The 24,811-nt window shown below is 43.1% G+C and overlaps 1 protein-coding gene across 1 annotated transcript; it reads right to left on the bottom strand.

Annotated features, from left to right (window-relative positions):
• Positions 1-21,902: 21,902 nt before the first annotated feature.
• Positions 21,903-23,996, bottom strand: LOC110715207. Its single transcript, XM_021893776.1, has 5 exons — positions 23,962-23,996; positions 23,238-23,761; positions 22,664-23,100; positions 22,202-22,369; positions 21,903-22,085 (listed from the first exon to the last, which is right to left on the bottom strand). Exons 1-5 carry the CDS (start codon positions 23,994-23,996, stop codon positions 21,903-21,905), a joined length of 1,347 nt encoding a protein of 448 aa, XP_021749468.1.
• Between the last annotated feature and the right edge of the window lie 815 nt (positions 23,997-24,811).

Genomic DNA, 24,811 nt, shown 5'->3' with positions numbered 1-24,811 from the left:
CGGGCGCGGCAGCCCCTCCCCTGTTTTCAAGATAAAGCGAAGATGCCTGGGTCATAACTAGAGAGGGCGCGCACAGAAGGCCCCGCGGGCGTGACAGGGGTTTTCATTTTTTTCCACATAAAATGGAGATGGCTCGGGATACAGAGAGCGGGCGCGGGCAAAGTTAGCCGCGGGCGCGGCTTGCTCCACCGCGGGCGCGGACAGGCACCGCCGCGGGCGCGCAGTTCCACCCCGCGGGCGCGGCATCCTGCAGTACAGAAAAACAGAAACCTGAAACCCTGAAGCCGCGGGCGCGGCATACGATCCCGCGGGCGCGACCAGAGCATGCCGCGGGCGCGGCCCTTAGGCCCGCGGGCGCGACCCTTTAGGTCTGCGACTTCTCCTTTAATTTTCAGCCATATGCCCGAAAACACAATCAGTTTTTTCCCCTTTTCTCTCTCTACTCCTTACTCCATTCAAAACCCTAACCCATTCCTCTTAAATTTCTCTTCCTAATTCATCAAATTCCATCAAATTTCAACAATTCCCTCACTCTTCTACAATTTTTCTCACCAAAAATCTGAAATTTCATCCTTTAAAACCCTCAATTTCGGTATTCCTCTTTGTGTGGAAATTTCTTTCACCATTGGAGGGTTCTTGGAGGAAGTCTTGATTTCTTCTTCAAGGGGATATTAGGAGAAATTATTGGTATCCATTTTGGTATACATTTCTTCCTTACTCTCATTTACCTTTGAATTTGAAACATGCTTTTGGTTGAGAAATTGTATGTTTATGAATTTTCATGTTGAAATTTTTTATTGGTGCATGCCTATATTGTATTCATTCATTATCTTAAGCATTATTAATTGTTGATTTGTTGTTTGTGTTAGTTTGTTCCTTGTCATAGATTGCTTGCTTGTGGTTTGAACTTGGTGATTCTTGGTTTTGGAGATTGTTGTAGTGTGATTATTGTGAGTGATTGTTTTGGAATTGGACTGCAATTTGATATTGGTGACAATGGTTTTCGGTTCTAAGAAGAGAAAAAGTGGGAAGGAACTCCAAGGTTCATCCTCTTCCAACCCCCAACAAAATGAACCTACACCCCAAACCGCTCCACCACCTCTACCACCCCTCAAATTCCACAACAAAAACCACAAACCCATCTATGACAACCTCCTAAACAGAAAATTGAGACCAACCAAGCATTACCATCACTCCACCACAACCAAGCTTGGTATCGATGAGGATTGTTGGTTCTTGTTCAACAACCTCGGACTCGGTTCCTTTGTGTCAAGTGCCTATCGAACCTACAAAGAGCCTACCCTAGAGTTTCTTGCTTCCTTCGAAACTCATGCCGCAGGAGATAATGATCTCTCCATCTCCTTCCAACTCTTCAACAAAAAAGAAACCTTCACCCTCCGCCAGTTTAACCAACTGCTGGATTTCAACCCCGATGCCGATATGTTCTTCCCCGAACATGCGGGCCTCCATGCTTATGAGCCCCTTCACTGGGGGAAGGTCATTTCGAGAATGGACGCCTTCAACTCCAAGTACTCTTTAGCCAGTCAGATCATGCACCCAGCCATCAAACTTCTGCATCGAATCCTTGGGTACACGGTCTTTAATAAACATGACTTGGGGAAGATTACAACCGAGGAAATCCGACTATTATGGCTAGCTACGCAGCCGGAAATTGGGCACAGAATGAACTTCGGGTTTCTATTCACCAAATGCATTGAGAGTGTCCTGTCGGGTACAAGGAAAGGTGAAATTCATTTTGGAGGGATGGTAACTCGGATAGCCGAGAAGCTGGGGCATTTGGCTAAGCTCGAATCTTGCACCCCCGTAGGGAAGAGTGATGGGAGTGATATCTGGCTCGACCTCGACCAACTAAAAACCATGAAGTTCATCGCAGATACCGAGGATCGAGGAAAGACTTGGAGCTTACTTGTCTCCCACGAGCACCACTGTTTCCTGCCCAAGCTGGAATTCACTTCTTTCACAAGGGAAGGAGTCAATTACCCATGGTGGGTAAAGAAGGACTCAGGCGTCCTTCCTAGTGCTAGGATGGTCACGGGGGAAGGGTCCGGCCAAAGCAATGAGGGCACAGAGGATGAGTTCCACCAACAACAACAACAACAAGGATCAAGGCAACAACAACAACATCATCAACCTGACTACCAACAACAAATGGAGGCAATGCGAGCCCAAATGGAAAGCTTGCAACTCGGCATGCAAGGTATGTTTGCTTCCCACCAACACCTCTCTTATCAAACCAACGCCTTATATGATTTGAGTGTGCGTAGAGGGGATGTCACTCCCCCGGTCAACTACCCTTATGTGCCGGCCCAACAAGGGCCCGTGCCATCTTGGGGGGGTGACAACCTACCTACGTACCCATATTAGCAAGGGACCTCGGACCCGACTGTGCCTAGGCGTGATTTCCCTGATGAGTCCGGTCATTATGATTATCGGGTTTCGGGTGGGAGTGATTACAGGGGTGATCCTAACTACCCCTATGTCGACCCCTCTCACCCCGACCCCCTTGTCCAACCCGAGCCATATGACCAGTTATCCGCGTCCCAGCTTGACCTCTTCAAAGGTCATTATGGGTGGCCACCTGGCTACTCCGGAGGTTGGGACCCCTATGGCCCCCCATCGGGTTTCTCCTACGACGATGGGAGCGCGGATAACGACGGTGTCGGCTCTAGTAGCCATTAGTTTCCCCCTTGTTCTTTTTGTTCCCTCCCTTTGTCTTCCCCCCCTATTACTTATCCTCACGCCGCATCGAGGACGACGCTTTACTCTAGTGTGGGGGGGGGGGTGTCTGAGTCAAAGGAGAGTGTTAGGGAATGCTTGAGGCGAGTGTGGGGGAAGGCACCTAGGACTCAAGGGACTATTTAGGGGTTTTGGGTGTTGGTGTCGTTGGTAGCGTTGTTGTTGTCTGGTGTCTATGATGTCCGTTTCTATGATGATGATGATACGATGACAATGTTTTGATGACAATGACTCTATAATGATGGGATGTTTGGGTAGTAGGTCATACCCAAAGAATTTAGTTCATGGATTTTTTTTCTCTCTCTCTAGTACTAACGTTCTTTTCTTTGTAGTTCTTGCCTTGTTTTTCTTTGTTTTCCTCTCTTTTGTATCTTGGAAGCGACATGTGGAGGCACGGTAAATCGCTTGGTTGCTTTATTTTTTTTCTTCAAGAGACATTGGTGAGATCTTTCCTTTGCTTTTCTTTCTTTTCTCGTGTCGTATTTAGTTTAGGCTTTAGCTTAGGAAAGAGTTGAATGGTTTGAGGATGTTTGCATGCGGTTCCAAGGAACCTGCGATCGTTGGTATAGGGACCGAACGATCACTTGTATGTCGATTGGGATTTATTTGAATCTTTAAGCCTCTCATATGAACCTTCTTGATTCTCTCTTTCCTTTGTTCTACTTCCTTTTGTGTGATAACCATAATTATGGCATGATGATATGAATGTGTTTTGGAACTTGCTTGCTACATTTGGATTCTATCTCCGTGATGATGCATCCTTGAATGTTTGTCCTTTTTCTTAACTATGTGATGAGGTGCACATTTCGAGATTGTTGTTGATTGAATTAGACGAGCCTTAGTTAAGGTAGCAAGGGTAAGAACTTGTGAGGGCGTTTGAACCCCTAGTTCGCGGGATGTGGTAAGATGGAGTTGCTCCCTGTAGTGGATTTGAAGCCCTCTAGTTGGTATTTGCTTACCTTTCTCATCCCTTGTGAGGTTCTCTTGTTCACGCCTTCATCAACTTGTTGAGCGGCGTATTAGGATCCTCGACTATGCATGTTTGAATCCTTGTGTTGACTATTAGCTCCCAAGATCGCGACCTTGGACTTTTGAGAGAGGAAAAGGGCACCATTTCTCATTTTTGTTTATTTTCTCTTTTATTTAGTTACAAATTTGATTTTTCTCTTTGCATCATCCCTCTTGCCAACCAATTTGAGCCTAATGTTTTCCCATTCTTGTCTCAACCTCATTACAAGCCTAGCGACCTATGTTTACTAACCCCTATTAGTTAATGAAGCAATGGCTTTGCAAGGCGAGTGTGAAAGAGCATCATGAATGTGAACGTGAATCATTTGTGGAATTGGTTTGTAATTCTAGAGTTGAATATGTAAAGAAGTTTGAAAAAAAAAAAACCTTTATTTGATGAAATGAGAAATTTATTTATCTTGTATATATACTTGAATAAAGGGTGGTGATGCGAATGAAATCAAAATGTTTGGATATTCGTTTGAGTTATGGTTGTGTTTTGAGTTTTGACCTTGAGGATCCCCCTTTCTCTTGCTTCACTTAGGAATTACTGCCACTATTTCAAATTGAATATTCCGACCACTACCTTAAGTCGTGTCAGTACAACCCTTGTGAAGCCCCTTTGACTTTAAGAGTGCATGGTCAACATCCGGTGGAGGGAGATGGTTCTCAACCCTATGGAAGTAACGTGCATAGTTGAGATGTCGGGATGATCTTTTACTTCCTCAAATTAAATCTTTTTCCGGTTCCTTCGTGGAATCATAAGGAGCCATCTAGGGGGACGATTTGAAGCTAGTGGGGAGAACGCGGACCGTTTTAGAGGTGATTAGGGCGAAAGATGACTCACTAGTTCTCTATGCTTAGTTGAGGCTCGACTCTTGCAATCTCTAACATCATGAGGCGTGCATGCATCACGTAGTTGAGAATAGCTAATACTGTTTGACGTTTTTGTCATGGTTGAGTCCAGATAAAGCAATTGTTCTTTGGATCTCTTATGTTGTTTTTCCCAAAACCATGCCATATTATGTTTGTCTTTGTGGTGTTTGATTTTTCTTTCTCTCTTTGTCTTGCTTGAGGACAAGCAACATGCAAGTGTAGGGGATTTTGATGTGTGGCATTTATGCCACCATTTTTACCCTTTTTACTACCGATTTCCCCCGGATTTGTCACTTGCTTATGCCTATTTTAACCCCTTTTATCTTGATTTTAGTCACTTTAGCCACCTCTCGTATTTTTCCTCCCCTTTTTGTATTTTCTTCTAGTTTTTACCTCCTTTTTATGTGTTTTGACAGCTCCCAGCGCTTATGTGCGATTCACGAATCAATAGCTCGAGTGGAGATGCCAAAGGAGCTTGGCAAAGGAGTGGAGATGCCAGGATGGAGAGGGCGCGCTGTTCTGATGGGCCGCGGGCGCGGGCGCGGGCTTGTAAGCCGCGGGCGCGGGCTTGTAAGCCGCGGGCGCGGGCGCGGGCTTGTAAGCCGCGGGCGCGGACAGGAAAAGTCTGAAGCCAGCAGAAGAAAGTGGAGATGGCGAGCCGCGGGCGCGGCAGAGAAGCCCCGCGGGCGCGGCACTTAGGCCCGCGGGCGCGGCTTTCTGGGTTTTACGAGGCTATTTACCCAGCTTGGAGAGGGCGCGGCTGCCTGTTCGGAGAGCCCTCTCCCTTGCCCTTTTTCTTCCTTTTGGTAGAAGACTATAAATAGTCCCTTGCTTGATTTTCTTAGCATCCACTATTCCATTGCCCCCAAAAATCATTGGTAGAGAGAGAAGTTCATGGTTTCTAGAGAGAGAAAACACTAGTGTTCAAGATTCAATCTTTGTAACCAAATATTCAAGCTTTCTTCTAGATTGTTGCTACTACTTTGATGATTTGGTAATCTTTCATCCTTATAATATCAATCTTTACATTTGTTTCTCTAATTTTTTATCTTCTTTTTTTTATTGCTCTTACTTGAGTTTATTTCCATAAATATTCAAGCTTTATTAGTTTCTTTGATTTTCCTTTCAAGTTAGAATCATGTTAGGTTGTGTTGGTATTGAATACATGCTTATGTTAGTTGTTATGGCCATTCCCTTCCTTCTAGCTTAGGTTTTTAGCTAGGGAAGGGGGTGAAAATCATGTGTATTTGAATATCTATTGATTATTGATTGGGACTTATTCTTGAGTTGATGATTTGAGCTATAATATGCTTGGAGTTAGTGTGTGCACCTCTAATCCCAAGAATCTAGCCCTTGATTGAATGCATGAGAATGATTTAATCTAGGTGTGAATGATTTCGTCGACTTGCTTAAGTAGTTGCATGAGAATGAACTATTTTAGGTAGAGTTTATACTCCTAGAATCGGTTTCCTTTCGGTTTTCACTAGTACTCTTTGTTCATGATTGAATCCCCCTTTCCCTAGTGCTTTTGTCATTGTTATCTCTATAATCTTGTCCATTTATTTGCTTTTAAAAGTGTTTAATCTATTTCCCTTATTTCTAGTTTATTCTAGGCTCAATAGTAGTTAGTTTGTCCATAGAATTCTTCAACACAAATTCAAATACCACCTTTTGTTATTAGCAATTTCTCCTCGATTTCGTATTAATTGTGTTAAACCCCCGTTTCCTTGGGAATCGACCCTACCTTACCGTTATCTAAAGCAAAATTTGATAGAGCTAGGATAGGAGTTATAAATTGTAGTTTTGATCTAGGATAAAAAACTAACGACCTATTGTCCACCGATCAAAGCCGTGTGCTACTGATCGCCGGGAGCGTGCTCCCTATTATCAACACATTCCCGAGGGCAGGCGGGAGACAACGAAAACTGACCTTGCCAAGTTCATATCTAAGCCTGTCATGGGACATGGCTTCCTTCTCTCCGTGCCGGATGTTGTAGATACGGTCACCTGGCCCAGAATGGCCAGCTACCATGATAAGAGCTTTGGTTTCTATGAGATAACCATTCAGGCGGGTCTGCGCTTCCCTTTCCATCTAACAGTGCAGATAATTCTTGATGGATACCAACTGGGCATCTGGCAACTGGTTACATATTCCTAGATTAAAATAATCGGGTATGTTGCCGCATGTGAAATGCTAGAGGTGGATCCCAGCTTTGAGGCATTCTCCCACATACACTATCTAGGCCGAGCGTCGAAAGCAGGGTGCGAAGGCTGTTACACCTTGACAACTTACAAGGGGTACATGATGGCAATCGAGAAGGAGTCCAAGTGAAAGGACTGGAGGATTAAGTTTTATATTGTCCACTCCCCCGGCCGTCTGAACAAAAAATATAACAGGTGGAATAAGGATCCACCCCTCCTGGTTGGAAAGAAAGCCCTGCAGCCTCTCCCTAGGCGAGCCTAGGAGGAGATCTTTGACAAGGGTCTGTTCTAGTTGTCCATCCAGAAAAACGAACAGACGGGGGAGAAAGATGTCACCCCTAGAGTTACATTCCCCATTACGAGTGGATTTCGGATGGGGTGTACTTGGCCACCTGCGGGCTGGGTATAGAGATGCCAAGAGGTAGTCGGCCGTTTGAAATTTTTAATGCTTTAGCTATTTTCAAGGTTTGCTTGCATATTTCTAATTCTTGTTTCTTTGTGCAGACAAAGCTATGGAGAAGCTTTCGGCCTCCAAGAAGCCGACTATAGCCTCATCAGCAATGTACCGTTCAAACGTTCTCAAACAGACAAACGAAGAACAAAAAACATGCGAAACCCCCAAGGTAAAAGTTTATCACACTTGACTTTGACAAGATTTTGTATCAGTCCACATGGGTTCTGACTGTACTTTATTGATGTAGAGTGGTTCCACCAAGGCTTCCCCCTCCGAACCATCCGACCCTAAGGTGCAGAAACTTAGGGTTGGAGATGTGGGCGCCTCTGGTAAAAAAAGGAAGCACGTCACCCACAAGCAAAAGAAAGGAGCTGAAGGCTCCCGTGTTGAAGCTGATAGAGGGATCAACAAGCCGGATTCCTAACAGGAATCGAAGAGTGGCAAGCCGCTCGACTCTGCTGCCGGTTCATCAGGGGACAGGAAGAAGCCCGTCACGGAGGATGAGGAGCAGCCGGATGATAAGGCTACTTTCCCTTTATGTTTTTGCATAGATATAGACCATTCGGCCTGCTATTAACTTATATTCTTTTGATCTTTACAGCTCCTGCTCAGAGGCTAACTATTGTTTAGATGGCCAAGGAGATACTGCGGGCGCTCGACCCTGAGGACAGGGCGTTTAGCCGAGGAGTCGGTACCCTAAACTTGGATGGCATCTTGGGGATCCTCTTTGAGGTAAAGACTTGGTAGAATTTTATTACAAGCTTAGCCGGGCATTGACTATGATACTTGGAAAACTAGGTTTGATCAAGCCAACAATGATTTCAACGCCCAGCTCTTTCAGCAAGCGGAGGAGGAAGCGGAAAAGGCCGCTGCAGAGGCATCCGACTCCTCTAGAGAGTCCTCCGGGGATGAGCAAGAGAAGAAGAGGAGGAAGAGAATGAGAAGCATCCGACGGGTGGAAACAAGAAGGCGGCAGCCAACAATGAGAACTTCTCCCCTGCTACTTAAGCTTTTATGTTTCTGTTTCTACTACCGAATTGCCAAGTATTTTCTTTTCCGCCTGTGTGCTGAGTAATCTTGTATTTTATCGACCGAGGGTTTGGGTGATTTGACAATTTCTTGCTAGGTCAGCTAACAATCTTAGTCGTCTATTTTGACGGCTGTTTTATTTGTGTAAGCAGCATCCGGTTGTTTGACCAGTTTTATTCATATTGGTGTTTATTATTTAAAAAATTTCAAAGCTTTCAATTTTTTAGGCATAGAAATTTTGTCTAAGTATTTTAACCTATACAATATGCGAATGTTCTTGCCCCTTGCCGGATGTCGATTGGTTTCAGTTGCGTGGATTGATTGATTGAGAAATTTTTATAGTTTAAAGAGTATGAATGGTTTCTAAGTCAATCAATCACTATGGTGATTGCCCCAAACTTAGCATGTAGAGCAGACAGTTTCTTGAATGCATCCGACCAAAGGCCTTAAGGAATATAGAAAAGTTGTTAAGTCTTTTGATTTAGCATGTTCATTGAAAACAGAATGGTCCGCCTTCCTTTCCCCATAGCAAGAACAGGCGGTAAAGTAGCCTCTAATCATGAAACAGTAGCTGCCTTCCGTCTGTAGTAGAAAAGTCGAAAAACTCAATGCTTTTTAAATTTCAAGTTATATTAAATCAAACAACTGCGAGCATTGCCTTAGTGCATTCGGTAGGCCCGCTTGTTAAATTTGTAGAGTAATGTGCCACCCAAATGGGAGATGCTTCTCCTCAACGAATTAGCCCGGATAGACATCGCCGGTTGTCTGACTCATGTTGGAGCAGACAGTCGTACTCATGTTGGAGCAGACGGTAGTTTAAATAAAGTTCATCTGGCCATTGGCCTCGTTTAATGAATTAATAGCCACTAAGTCATTAACATACCTTAAAATAAAGAATAATTAGCTGCTAAGTTATTAACTTGGCTTAAAGATAGGCTTTAGGACGACTGTTTTGGTGCAATCGGGTCCTTTCTTAGGTGTCTGCTTTTGGGGCAGACAATCCCTTAACCATTTTAAGAATTAGAGTCTTCTTAGCCGTCTGCATATTATGCAGGCGGTAGCTTGTAAAATCTCAATGTTGTCCGTTTTCACAGTGTGTAGGCGGTGTTCGAACATCGTCATTAGTTATAAATTAGTCCATCTACACGTTGTGCAACTGAAACTATAGAGGATAAGTAGGATTTGTCGGCATATAGTGCAGGCGACATCCTTCATTGTTGTGAGCATGGTCCTTCAGCACTTTGTGCAGTCGGTACTCAAAATAAAGTAAATAAAGATAAGTATGAAATGAAGGAAAAATTTCATTAACAAGTCAAAAAAGTTTACAAAATTTCAGAAGTAATTCTTCTTTAGGTTATCTACATTCCAGTGTCTAGGTAGCCTCCTACCGTCTGGTGTTTCCAGGCGGTCGGTGCCGCCTCTTACTTCTTCATAGATTCGGTAGGGGCCTTTCCAATTTGGAGTTAACTTCCCTTGTTCATTATCCCTATCGACTGCCTCCATTTTTCCTAACACAAAGTCCCCAATTTTTAAGGGGCGCTTGTGTACTCTTTTGTCGTAAGCTTGAGTCATTCTCAGGCGTTAGATCTCATGGCGCAAGGTGGCATTGCCCTTGTGCTTTGGGAGTGAGTCCAATTCCAGGCGCATGGCCTCTTAGTTTCCATCTTCATCATATTACATAATCCAAAGAGTCGGATCATAGTGTTCAATGGGCAAGATAGCTTCTGCCCCACACACCTTGAGAAATAGGGTTTCTCCGGTTGCCCCTTTCATTGTTGTTTTGATGGCCATAGGACGTGTGGTAATTCATCCGCCCATAGGCCGCCAGCTATTTCAATTTTCTTCTTTATGCCGGCTGAGATTAACTTGTTGAAGGCTTCAACTTGGTTTGCTTGGGGCTGACAGACTGATGCGAAATAATTGGAGATCCCCTGATCTCCTATCCAAGTCTTTAGTTGAGGGGTCTCAAACTGAGGACCATTGTAAAAAACCGTAGACATAGGGACCCAAAACGGGTGATGATATTCTTCTAGATGAAGTAAATGACGTCCTTAGCCTTGATGTTTTTTACCACCTCCACCACTACCCATTTGGTAAAGTAGTCCGCAACCACAAGGATGTAGCGCTTGCCACCTAGAGCAACCGTATATGGGCCCAGGATGTCCATGCCCCATTTAGCAAACGGTACAGGAGTGTGGATTGCCATCAGGTTGGTGGCCGGACGATGGATTAGCTTGCCAAATTTTTGGCACTTGTCGCATTTTTTAATCATCTCCATAGCATCCGCCTCCAGGGTAGGCAAAAAGTAATGCCGCCTGGCCCTGACATCTAAGGATCTGCTGCCTACATCAGAGGCACAGTTTTCGGCGTGCAATTCTTCAAGAACTTCTTTCCCCTTTTCTAGGGTCACACACTTTAAAAGAGGCTTCAAAAAGCCTGCTTTGAAGAGCTCTCGTTGTCTTATCTCAAAGATTGCAGCCCGTTTGTTCAGCACGACCGCCTCCCGAGGTGAATGTAGGAGGGTGCCGTCTGTTAGATATGCCTTGATACTGTCCATCCAAGTAGAGATTCGGTCAAGTACTCCAATGGGGTCTTCATTAGATATACTTCTTTTTTCCATGACTTCCTAGAAGACTGACCAAGGCGTTTCGCAGGAGGCGGATGACACCAGTTTGGACAGAGCATCCGTCTAATTGTTTGCTGATCTAGGCACTTGATTTTAATTAAAGTCTTCAAGTGTCCTAGCTTCAGCCTTGACCGCCTGCAAGTATTAGATCATAACCGGATGGGTAGCTTCATAGATACCATTGTACTGGCTGACGACCAATTGCGAGTCAGAGCAGGCGTCAGTTCTCGTTGCCCCTGCCGCCTTGCACATCCGGATGCCGGCTAGCAGGGCTTCATACTCGGCCTCATTGTTTGAGGCGTGGCACTTGAAGCGTAGTGCATATTAATACTTGTCCCCCTAAGGAGACTACCAAATTACGCCTGCACCATAGCCGTTCATCGTGGAACTCCCGTCTACATACACCTTCCAAACCTGATTGATATTGTCCGGCTTAGTCAGCCTTGTCATTTTAACAATAAAGTCGGCGAATGCTTGCCCCTTTATTTCCTTCCTTGTTTATTAAGTGATTTCCTGTCCCTACAACTCAATAACCTATTTGAGCATTCGACCAGAAGACTCCAGGGCCACTTGATCGGTTGGTCAGTGTAGACCGTGACCGGATGTGCCAAGAAGTAAGGTTTCAACTTCTTAACATCCATGTAAAGGGCGAGACTAAATTTTTCAGCCATGGGGTACCAAAGTTCCGTATTTCTAAGAACGTGGCTGATGAAGTAGACCGGGAGATGGATGCCTCTCTTTCAGCTAAGAGAACAACACCGATGGCATGATCTGAAACAGCCAGATACATATAGAGAGCCTCTTTGGGCAAGGGGCTAACCAACCAGGGCAAAGAGTGCAGATGCGTTTTCAGCTTTTGGAAGGCTGCCTCAGCATCATCCCCCCATTCAAATCTAGTCTTCTTCCTGATCGCCTTGAAGAAGTAAAGGCACTTGTCGCCTGACAGACTGAGAAATCTTCCAAGAGCTCCCAGACAACCATTTAGCTTTTGGATTTCCTTCACAGTACGAGGCGACTGCATGTCGATTACCGCTTGTATTTTTGGAGGGTTGGCCTCTATCACCCTTTGCTTAATCAAGAATCCGAGTAACTTCCCAGACTCAACACTAATGACACACTTTTTTTAATTAAGCATGACCTTGTGTCTCCTAAGTGTGGCGAATGTTTTTCGGAAGTCAGTAAGGTGATCCTTCATGTTGTTTTAATTTGACTATCTTATCATCAATGTACGCCTCTACATTCCTCCCTATTTAATTAGAAGACTATATTAATAATGCATTAGAAAGTAGCGGGCACACTCTTCAAATCAAACGGCATCACATTATAACTGAATAACCCCTATTAGTGACGAATGTCGTCTTCTCTTGATCTTTTTTCCATAGGGGAATCTGATTAAAGCCTGAATAGGCGTCCATGAAGCTCATCAAGGCATGTCCGGCTGTTGAGTCGACCAGACTGTCGATCTTTGAAAGTGGATAGTTATCCTTCGGACATGCTTTGTTTAAGTCAGTTTAATCCACACACATGCGTTAGGTACCATTCGGCTTCTCTACAAGCACAACATTTGCAACCAATTAGGGAAGTTACACGGGCAAATGAACCCAGCGTCTAACACCTTTTGAACTTCGGCGGCTGCCACCGGACCTCTTTCCTCGCCATAGTTTCTTTTCTTTTGTTGAATGAGCTTCTTTTTAGGATCCACAGCGAGTTTGTGGACATCAAGATCGGGGCTGATATTTGGCATCTCTTCCACTTCAAAGGCAAAGATGTCTTTGAATTCTTTCAGTAGTTGGTGCAAGCTTGCGCCCTACTTAGCAAAAGCAGCCATCCCCACCTTCTGGCCGAGTGTCGTCCGGAGGAATATCAATGTTTTACCAGTCGGCTGGGGACGGAGGTCGTGTAACCATTCCTTGGTCAGTTATTGCTATCGCTTTTCTTTTTTGACCACCACCAGCTGATTATGCTTTTTTTTTCTTGGCGACTGGTGGGGTCGGATGGTCATCCTTGATATCATCAAGGTCTGTTGGCTCTTTGCCCTGACCAGCTGCAGCTGCCGCAGGCTTGACGTAAGAAAGATAACATTCTCGAGCCGTCTTCTGCTCCCCGTTCAAGGAGCCAACAGTCCCATCATCCTTCTCATACTTGACAGGCACGAGAGCAGGAACGAGTGGGTCGGCCAAGGATAAGATTGTAGGCGGTCAACTTTTCGACCACCAGGAACCTGATGGTCATGTGCCGATCGCTACCTTTTTCCCCCAGTCAGATAGGCAAATTAATGCGTCCGATTGAATGCACAACACCTCCCCCAACACCCACAAGTGGATGGGAGACATGCATCATACTATCCGGCCTGTATTTAAGGTTGGATAGACTTTGCGGCTGATGATGTCTGAGGAACTTCCTGTGTCAATCAAGAAGCAACTAACTAATTGGTTGGCCAATTTACATTCTATGACCACAGGGTTATCATGCGGCCAACGGACTTTTCCCCTGTACTTTTCGGTGATGATCACTTCAGGGAAGGAGGATGTGCTAGCCTCCTGTCCCTCATCAACAGAATGGACCATCTTTCTTAGACGGTCCTTGTTGCCCTGGATGGGCGGACCACCACCGGCGAATCCGCCTGCTATCGTATAAACTGGTTCCTCATTCGTTTTTAGCTGATACCAGGCTGGGGAGTCTCTTTAGTCTACTGCCTAGGATTTGATTTTAAAGCCACTTTGGACTTCACATAGGATTTCAGCACTCCTTTGTTGGCAAGGCGGGCAAGCGTCCTCTTAAGGCTGAAGCAGTCGTTTGTGTCATGTACGACATCCTCATGATAGTGACAGTATTTGTTCTTGTTCCGATTTTTAGTGGAACCTTTCAAAGGAGTCGGCTTTTCTAGAGTCAGCCGATCCTTAATCTCCATGAGGATGGAGTAGTTGTCCTTGTGGAACTCGTACCTTAGAAAGTACGGCTTCCACTCTTCGTTTTTCTTCTAGGCCGGTTGATAAGAGCTATCAAACGCCCAGATCTGTTTTTTCTTTTTGCTCTTTTATGGTTTTAGAGACGGCTAAGTAGGTCGAATCTCCTTTTGTTGATCAGACATCTTAGAGTCCGACTATTTATTAGAGGAGTAGAGCTCGGTCGCCTTTATATAAGCGTCCGCCTCGATCAGGGCTCCTTAAAGGGTGAAGATTTTCTTGCGGACGAGTTCAAACTTGAAAGTCAACCCGTCCTTTAGACCTTTAAAAAAGTTTGTATAAGCCACTTTGTCAGACAATCCTTTGATCTGGATTCTCACCAGATTGAACCGCCTGACGTATGATCGCAGCCCCTTTTTATCTCCCTGCTGCACATGGCCTAGATAGAGGCTAGTTTTCTTTGCAGGGATGTTCATAGAGAAGTTAGAAGCAAATAAGAACGCAAGCGTCTTATAGCTGTTTATACGACCAGCCAGTAGATTGCCAAACCACTATTGGGCTATGCCCTTTAGTGTGGCCGGGAAGCATCGACACCAGGCGGCATCATCCAACCCCTGTAAGTACATGAGGTGGGTGTATGCCAAGAGGTGGTCTTCTGGGTTGGAGGTACCATCATAGGTTCCAACTATTATATTTTTCACCTTAGCCGGCTGTTCGGCCTCGGCTATTTCCCTAGAGAATGCCGAGGGTTGTTCCCCAAGGTTTTATAGCCAAAGCTGCTAGTCCAAAGACTGATAGTTGTATGCCGCCTGTCCTCCGAAGAAGGCATGGTGGATGTAGGGCAAAGCAGGCGGTTTGTATAAAGGTTGTTCCATATACTACGTCGAGTTGATTACATGAGGCCTCGATTGTACAAGGGGGTCGTTTGATGGAGTCCCTGGTATCGAATGAGAATTCCTCACCGAGGTATTCTGAAAGCTATCGTGATAAGTCGACGTAGAAGCCGACTTCGACGGCTGCTGATTCCTTAGCTGGTCAATGTACTAACGAGCATCTGGAAAGGTTTTTTTGCTACCATCCGGCTGTGCGTGCCGAATGGCTTTTTCTTGTCACTGTTTCTGGGAAACGAAGTCTTGACATATCAAATTGGTTCCGAGCCTTCTCCTTTGGAGCAGGATGAGGAGTCGGATGTCGGTCCTGGACCCACTTTTTCTTTACAGATTGAGCAAGCTTAGTGGGCGATTGTTCCTTTCTAGGAGCAGTCGTTCGCTTATTGATTAGTCCCTTAATTTCACCCTTGAGGCTACTCATGAGTTTCATGAGCTCATTACGAGTGACTAGGGCTGATCCTGCAGCCTGGGAGGCATCAGCCGGCTGTCCCGAGGGCTTACTTGAGGGTCCAGGGGGCCTGCTATTGCGCTACCGCCTATCTTTGTGACGGAGGCGCTTAGAGATAAGTAACCCGTTTGGGCCCACATAGGTTTCGACATCTCCATCGTCGCCGAAGTCATGGTCCGTCTGGACCTCAATTTCTTATAGAGGTCGGGTGGTCTCTGTAGGCGGCACACGTTGTTCTTGAGAAGCCATCTTAGATGTACTCTCCCCATAGACGGTGCCAAATGTTTTGGGGTTTTTTGTGTCCCTCAGGAGAGTTACAGCTTTAGAACGGATTCAACAAGGACGCTTGTACCTGCAAAACAAATGGAGCACCGAATGGTCGGTGGTCTGCAAAACGTGCGGAAATTAAGTTATCTGCTCGGATTCCAAGCTTAGGTGCTGGTTTTTTCTTGAGAACGACATCTCAATAATGATTGCAAAAAGTAAAGTGTCCCCATAAATGAGGGGAATGTCCCCATTTTTAGGGTTCTTAGAAAGTGTGCCCTCCCTAGGGTTTGATGACCTAGGAATTAGGGCAAGCCATTTTTTAGGCGCTCCTTGGGATTAGGCCTTGAAAGCCGCCATTCTCAGGGAGCTATATCTGCTTGACACTTGTCACCATCTAGAAGGTCCAAGTTGGCGCTCCTTCCAGTGACACATGTAAGGCTCTGGTTGGGCCACTTGGCAGTGTATAAAATACCAAAAATAGGGAACAAGTGAGAAAGTTGTCCTCACTTAACCATGTGAAACTTGTTATTGTTGGGGTTTGGTGAGTCTGACTCACCACGGAAACAAACCCAAAAACAAGACCACACTCGCAATAAAAAACCGTAAACATAATTGAATTAATCACAAGATTAAGAGAAAATGATTACCTTTAGAGCGTGCTTCGCCCGATCGATTGGGCTCTTACTTGAAAGCTAGCTTTGAAATTACAAAGCCTTTGACGATGATCCATCGGCAAGAACGATCACTGACAAGGTCCAATGTCTTGGGGTTAGCAAGACCCGACCGATAAATCTGAGTAATTAAGTTCAAAGGCTTTCACTAAATGTGATACCTTTTCCAACTCTTGAGTTCAAAGGTTTTCACTAACATGTGATCCCTTTTCCAACTCTTACTCAAGCGAAAAATCCCAAGCCATCCCTTGGCTATTTATAAGGAAAGCTTCCTTGTGAATTCCACTCATCTTTCAATGTGGGACTTTTTCACAAAAAGATCCCACATGGAAAGATTGATGAATTCAACCCTTAGTTAAATAAACCATGGAATAAGTAACTATTGTCACATGGTTAGGTGAGGACCACTCTCTCACTTGGTCCCCAAGGCAACTCACATGCATTGTGACCTAACCATGTGTCCCCAACCCTTGAGCCCCTAGTTGGATTCGGTTGGGCCCCTTTCTTTTGGCCCGTGTCCATGACCCGTCACCCGGGTCCACGGCCCCTTGCAACATGCCCTGCCACCAAGGCGTGCTGCCAACGTGGCGCACTACCACGTGGCACGCTACCACTTGGTGGCTGCTGCCACTTGGTGGATGCCACGTGCGCTGCCACGTGGCGTGATGTCATGTGTGCTACCACGTGGCACACTCCTTTTTAGCGCGCTTTCCTTTTTTTTTGCTTGGCTAGGGTTTTTGCTTGTTACTTGATGCATTTTCAAGTCTTGCCAATTCCTAAATTTTGGCTCGAGATTTGAGATTCTCCGACGCTCGGTTTCGAGGCTTCAAACTCGAATTTCTGACGTCTAAATATAAATTACTCGATCGACTTATTAATTAATTCCGAATTAATTTTTCGCTTTGGCTCGTTAGTCTCTTGGGTGTGACTAAAAGGGTTTAGTCAAGATTAAGCTGTAATATTAATTATGCATTAATATTACTGATCGGAAGCGGCCTCCACCCCGGCATTCCGATCACTTGACCTCACTGGATATATTAGCTTTCTAATACCCTTGTTCGAAGGACACTATTCCTTTCAGTCTCCTACTTGTCCTTCCGGACAAGTGTGCTTTAAGTGTATAGCCCATTTCTTATGTCGCTTAATTCCTCTTCAAGAACTATAAGGTAAGATTTATTTTTCATCCTTATTACGTCCACAAATGTTTCTCGATTTCGAGTCCAACTGTTAATAAACAAATGATTTCTAAAATCCATCACAGCACGGCCATGCATTTTTACAGTCTCGCTCTACGAGAGGTCTTGTAAACAACAAATACATCTTCCCTATTTTAGTTAGAGGACATTTCCAGTCTTGTAATGTAGCTTCTCTTACTAAGAAGACCTAGCCGCCCGAGTGTTGCAGTTATGATCCCCTAATACGGCAGAGTTTTGACAATAATCAAAGAGGACTAGTACTCAAACAAGAAAGCTCACAATACTCATGGTCAAGGAAAAAGGTTCCGATAGCAATATTGAGAAGTATACTTATGATGATTTTTAATCTCTCAAAGTATTCTCATAGGGCGATCAAGTATTGTTCTAAACCAACACTTGTGCAAATAATTCATGACGATCATGTTCTTGTAGCATAAGAAACGGTGCTATAAATCAAACTACACACTAATCTCAACTAGTTATTAATCGTCCATCATTTAAAGGACCTTTATTAGGGATAATTTTTTATTATAATATTCAATGTTCACAAAATAGGTGTTTCCTTACTAATACTAGTCTTGATACCCTATTTTGAATATTTCAAGAATGGAATGGACTCAATATTTAACCCTAAACCACAATTAAATAGCAAACGGATTGATAAAAAATTGCATGAAATTTTACATTACTCCAAAACCTAAATGGTTCATCTGATGATAAATGATTTTTTCGAATGTTTTAAGAGTAACACTCTTTATTAAACATTTATAGAAATCACACCCATACCTAATATGCTTGATTTCTTTCATGCAATTGTGAATGTTGTCGTTCACTTATTACATAGGTTTAGTTATAATTATTTTGCTAATCTTAGCATCTTCATTACTGATCACTTTCATAATAAAATGATAAAATTTGAGAGTGCCATGGATTATATGAGATTTAGGATTTATTATCCATGTGATGGCTCTCACTCATTTTCATGATTGAGATCTTTAACTTGACAACCTACAATAATTAACGTTCAACAACAAACTTTCCATAGAACAACTTCTTTATTATTGCCTTTAAGGCAACAAAATTCTCAACATATATTTTAGTAGACTTCCTGATGATGCTTTGCTTGGGTTTCACTCCAAACGGATCACAATGATTTGGGATGCCCTAATCACTTGTGATCATGGAAATTTACTTTAAATTCCCGCACATTACACATGGATGCACATCCATGTTACCATTCTCAAGCCACGACTCATTGTTAGCTCGTGATTATAAACGGCTTCCTCGTTGAGGGTCTAATCCTTGTTAAGGTTTGTGCTTGCAACATCAATTCTAAAATTGTATTTGTTTCCACAAGTTAAGAACTTATCCTGTTACTTATCCACAAGTACTTGGATGTTCTTGGCCATAATCTAACGATCTATTACATAGATTCAGGTTGATTGGTACTACATACATACTTCACATGCTCTAAGGAAATAAGTCCTGCGATGATTCCATATCATAGCGTACATGATGGATTAAGTTGCAGAGTAATACTCAATCTTTTTTTTTGGAAAATAAAAGAAATTTTATTACCAAAAGGAAAAGTTACAACTTACAAAAGCCAAGTTATAACAAACACCAAACCCCACAAGACCTGAAAAACAAGCCAACCAACCACTAAACAGTTCAAGCTCAATCTCCTGCCACCTTCTAGGAAGGGTTCAAGAGAAAGAGACAAGAACACCTTGAGCACAAGCTTCCAGCCACCTTCTAGGAAGGGTTCTGGAAACAAGGCCCAAGAACACAAAGACAAGCACAGAGCAACAATAACAAACACCACCCCTACAAACAATAAAAAGCAAACCTCCACCTAGACTCAGTTAAAAAAGCAACAAGACTAGACAAAAGAGGGTAATACACCACCTCAGGGAAAGCAACAAGACAAAGCACCAGATTTCAACATTAGTAAAACTGACTTGCAGCAACTGCAACCAGCAATAGCATCTAAAACCAGCAATAGCAGTAAAATACAGCAACAATAACAAAGACAGCAACAGTTCAACAACTCTAGAACCAACAACAGCCGAAGTTGAAACAGCAACAGAGCAACAACAACACAGCAAAGCAGCCAGCCAACAACATCAGCAACAGCAGCTGAAAACAGCAGCAGCAACACAGTCTCAGCAATATCAGCTGCTGACCAGCACAGCAACAGAGCAGACAATACATCAGAGCAGTCAGTAACAGCAACAACAACAGGGCAGCAACAGCACAACAGGGCAGTCAGCCAGCAACAGAAGTCAGCAACAAAAGCTGAAATCAGCAACAGCAACACAGAACCCAGCAATACCAGCTGCTGACCAGAACAACAACAGAGCAGACAGCACATCAGAACAGTCAGCAATAGCAAAAGAATTCAACAACAAACAGCTAATTTCAGCAACAGCAAAAGAACAAAAATAACAGTAGAAACCAGCAGCAGACAAGGACCAATAAGAGCATAAAAACAGCAAAAATCAGCAACAGCATCAGAAGACCAGAATAACAGAAGCAGCTCCTAAACAATCAAGTATTTGCTTACCGCTGGAATTCTACAGGCTGAATGAAAGACAATATCCCTAACTAGAGCATCAACAGGTTTGCAACAACTAGTAAACAAGACTACATTCCTCTGATTCCAAATACCATATACTGTTTTAGTGAAAGCTACATGGATCACATTGTTTTTTCAATCTGGAACTTCTACAGATTTTCTTCATCCATTCAATCTCATAACTAAACTGCTAAACAAGCTTGGAAACATGTAAGATACCCAACACTTTGTTCCAAACCTGTCTAGAGTACTCACAATCAAAGAATAAGTGTTGAACACTTTCATTGTTATTCAAGCACAAGAAACACCTTGGATCACAAGAAATGTGCCATTGAAGCAACCTATCCTTAGTGACAAGCCTATTCAACAAAGCTAGCCACAAAATAAAAACACTTTTAGGAGTTGATAAGTTATGACAAATAACTCTCTTCCAAGGAACCTTAGGGACTTGAGGCCTAATAGCAGCATAAAGCTTCTTGATTTTCACTTTGTTGTCCTGTATGAAACCATCCCATCCCCCTTGATCATTCACAACATCTCTACAACTCAGAATATTCTTCAAGAACTAAGAGCATTTAGCAGGGGTAGGAGTGGTCCAACAATCTTTATGCTTGAAGTAATAGATATGGACCCACTTAACCCAAAGATTATCAGCCTTGTGAGCAATATCCCAAAGTAACTTGGTGACAGCTGCTTTATTCCACTCAGGAAGAGAAAGCAAGTTCCAGCCACCACAAACTTTAGGGAGACAAACATAATTCCAAGCAACCAGAGATTTCTTAGTAGGGGCAGAGGATCCAGTCCAAAGAAAGCACCTATATCTAGCCTCAATCTCTTTCAGAATTTTCTTTGGCAAGATAAAAATTTGAGCCCAATATGTCTGAATACCAAACAACACAATCTTCACCAACTGAAGCCTCCCAGCATAAAACAAGTGTTTGGCCATCCACCCTTGGATTCTAGCAGTCACCTTCTCCACCAATGGCCTACACTGAGAAATAGTAAGCTTCTTGGAAGAGAGAGGGACCTCAAGATACCTAAAAGGAATAGTACCTTGAGAAACACCAAGAAGCTCCCTCAACTCTGTCTGAACATCAACAGAAACTCCTCCAAAATAGACTTCACTTTTATCAAGATTAGCAGAAAGCCCGGAAGCACTCGAGAATTTGAAGAAGGCTTGGAAGAGAAGCTTAACAGAAACACTATCCGCTCTAGAAAATATCAATAGATCATCAACGAACATCATGTGAGTTAGGTTTAACTTTTCACATCTAGGATGAAAGTTAAAATCAAGAGTTAACCTAAGCTCATCAAGGCATCTGGAGAGGTATTCCATACCAATGGCAAAAAGAAAGGGAGACATAGGGTCACCTTGTCTTAAACCTTTCTTAGATTCAAAAGGAGGGGCAGGAAAACCATTAATAAGAATAGAATAAGAGACAGAAGTAAGACAAGTCTAGATCCAGCTAACAAATCTCTGAAGAAAACCAAGCTTCTACATAATAGTGATCAAGAATCCCCACTCAACTGAATCATAGGCTTTCTTCAAATCCACCTTAACCATGCATCTAGGTGAAATAAATTTGTGATCATAGCCTTTGATCAATTCAGTTGCAAGAAGGATATTGTCACCAATGTGCTTGTCTGGAATGAAACCTACTTGAGCATCATCAATCACCTCACCAATGATAGCAGCTAGTCTAGCAGTTATGACCTTAGAAATAAGGTTATAAACCACAGTGCAACAAGCTATAGGTCTAAAATCCATTAGGGATTTTAGGAACAAGAGTGATAGTTGTGCAATTCCATTGCGTAGGCAAGGTCCCTTTAGTGAAGAAATCAATAACACTAGCATAAATATCATCTTTCACAATATGCCAAGCTCTCTTAAACAAGAAGGAGTTCAAGCCATCAATACTAGGAGCTTTAGTTTTATCAATTCCCTTAAGGGCAGCATCAATTTCAACATGAGAAACAGGCCGAATGAGATAGCTCTAAGCAACAGAGCTAAGATATTTACCCCTCCTCATAGTAACAAGGTCAACTGCAGGAAGCCAAGGAGCATGAGTCCCTAATAGAGACTTATAGAAGGAGATAATTTCATGAGAAATAACATCCGGATCCTTAAGCAGAACCTGGTTAGAGTCAAAGATGGAGTCAATTCTATTTCTTCTTGTCTATTATTCATCACAGAGAAGAAATAATGAGAATTGCCATCTCCATGCTTAATCTAGTTGATCCTAGATTTTTGTTTGAAGATGCTTTCCTGAATATCATTCCAGTGTTTGACAACCTTAATAGCATCAGATTCTTTAGCATACAGATCCAAATCATCAGGATTCTGAGCCATTAAGTTCTGAATTCCAGCAAGCTCAACATTAGCTTGATCAATCTTTTCCTTAATGTTGCCAAACTGCTTGCTATTAAGAGACTTGATACTAGACTTCACAGAATTAAGCTCCTGCTAAACAGAACTACCAGAACCCCAAGCCTGAGAAACAGTATCAAGGAAATCAGGGTGATCAGCAATACAGTATAGAAACCTAAAAGGTTTACCTCTCCCAGCAGGAGCAAAACAAACATCCAACAGAATTGGACTATGATCAGATAAAGAGGGGGGGAGATAGATAGTCTCAACATGCCCATGAGAGGCCATCCAATCTTGGTTACCAAAGACTCTATCAATCCTAGAAAGAAATCTAGGACCAGTGTGAGCCTTATTTGATCAAGAGTAGAAGGATCCTTTGCTCTTGACCTCAGTGAGGTCCAAATAATCAACCAAACTCTGAAAATCTCTAGTCTCATAATTAGTAACATCAATACCATGAAGCCTACCTAAAGTATGAAGAACAAAGTTAAAGTCACTAGCACAAAACCAAGGAGAATGCTGAATAGAGATGCTCCGAATTCCTTCCCACGTAGGAAGCCTTTCATGAATGGAGTGACGCCTATAAACAACAATGAGATGAATTTGAGTAGAAAGATCCTTAGAAGAGACACTACAATGAATGAAATGTTCCTGAATCTTCAAGACATTAAAAGTTACTCTATCTGCATTCCAACCAAGCGAAATTCTACCTTTGGGAGAATGATCATAATTGCACATCCAAAGCCAAGAAGAGCCAAACTTTCTCTGATAAGTGAGAACATTTTTTAATTTGATTTTTGTTTCAAGAAGACCAATAACATCAACTGAATGAGAATGAAGTTACCTCTTAACAGAGGCAACTTTGTCAGGGTCATTCAGGCCCCTGACATTCTAGATAGAGTAAATCATGACACCAAAGGGGGATTAACCTCACCCTCGCTTGGATTTATAGTGAAACCACCTGCACCATCCATTTCATTTGCAAATAAAGCCATAAAAGCATTAGAGGTAGAGGCAGGAGTATGAACTCTTGTTTGCTGGCTTTTTGTCTTCCTTCCAACTATTCTCCACCCCTCATCTGAATTTTGAGAAATATGAACCTGTGGAGTAATGACAGATTGCCCATGAACAGAAGCACCAACATCAACAACAGGAGCAGCAGCTTGGCTAGGCTTAGGAACCCAGGCCTGCTTTTGCTTAGGAGCAACAAGAGCTGGTTGCTTATGAACCTGCTTAGGCTTAGCAGGAACAGGTTTAGTAGAGCAATCATGACCAACCTTGTTGCACTTAGAACAGAAACGTGGAGTCCACTCATACACTACCTTGAGCTCCAATAGTTCCTTTGAAGGACTCTCAACCAAAACAGAGTTAGGCATAGGCTTTGTAACATCAATTTCAATTAGGACCCTAGCAAAAGACACTCTAAGTTGTCTAGTAGTACATTCATCAGCACAAATTCGCACTCCAAGCAAACTACCAATACGGCTAAGAGTGTCAGATCCACAACATTAAGTGGGAGATTAGGAAACTTAACCTAGAGAGGAACAATTCTCAGAATTTCAGCATAAAAATCAAATTTAGGACACCAAGGCTTAACTATTGCTGGTTTTCCAAGGAACATACGAGGACCAGAATAGAGTATAGTATCTTTATCATCACTAGATTACAGATTAATGATAAAGTACCCATTATCATGCCAATAAACATCTTGTTTCTGCATATCACTCCATTATTAGGCAAAAAATCAAAGAACAGCAGCAATAGTAGGGTAAAATCCAACCAAATAGAAAACTAAAGCATTAAACCACTTTTTATTACCTGCATCAAGCTCGGATTCTTGTAGAACAAAAACTTTCTTCCCATCCTGAACTTTCGGAGCAACAAAGGACAGAGAAGCTCCTTTGGCAGCCAAATTTCCCGAGAAAGGAACAACCCGATCCTCATAATTTTTATGCGCATTCTGCTCCAGGGAAGGTGTAGGATGGGGAGGTGGAATTATCGGCTCAGATAGCTCCTCAGATCCTCCAGCAACCAATGGAACAGTACACCTAGAAACCCTAGGTACTGTTCCATTAAAAATTCTCGAATCTGGCCTGACAGTAGCTTCAGCAAACAGAGCAATGGTCTCAGCATTTCTTCTAGGAATAGCTCCACATTCAAGGTGCACTAACGCCAGCGCCGGAGTAACCAGTTCATCCACCTCTTGAATCGGACTAGGAACAAACGAAGTACCTGAATTTCTCAAATTCTGCAAAATCGTGTCAAAAGCTTCATGAGTGTTCTTCTGTTATACTACTTGAGGTGTAGAAGTATTCTGCTTCTTCTTCTTAGCCATTGAAATCCAAAATTGATGAAGAAAACTGATCAAAAATAAAGAACCATGGAGAAGAGAGAGAAGAGAGAAAGTCAACGAAAGTAAAACCTCAATTTAATACTCAATCTTATTCCATCCATGTGACATTTTAGCTCATTCAGTTTCATTGAGTATTGCTTTAATTGTTCGCTATGTGATACATTTGAAACTCTCTTACTAGA

The sequence above is a fragment of the Chenopodium quinoa genome, unplaced genomic scaffold, assembly GCF_001683475.1.
Source record: "Chenopodium quinoa cultivar QQ74 unplaced genomic scaffold, ASM168347v1, whole genome shotgun sequence".
Classification (NCBI taxonomy): Eukaryota; Viridiplantae; Streptophyta; class Magnoliopsida; order Caryophyllales; family Amaranthaceae; genus Chenopodium; species Chenopodium quinoa.
This window is presented reverse-complemented; position numbering and strand designations above follow the sequence as displayed.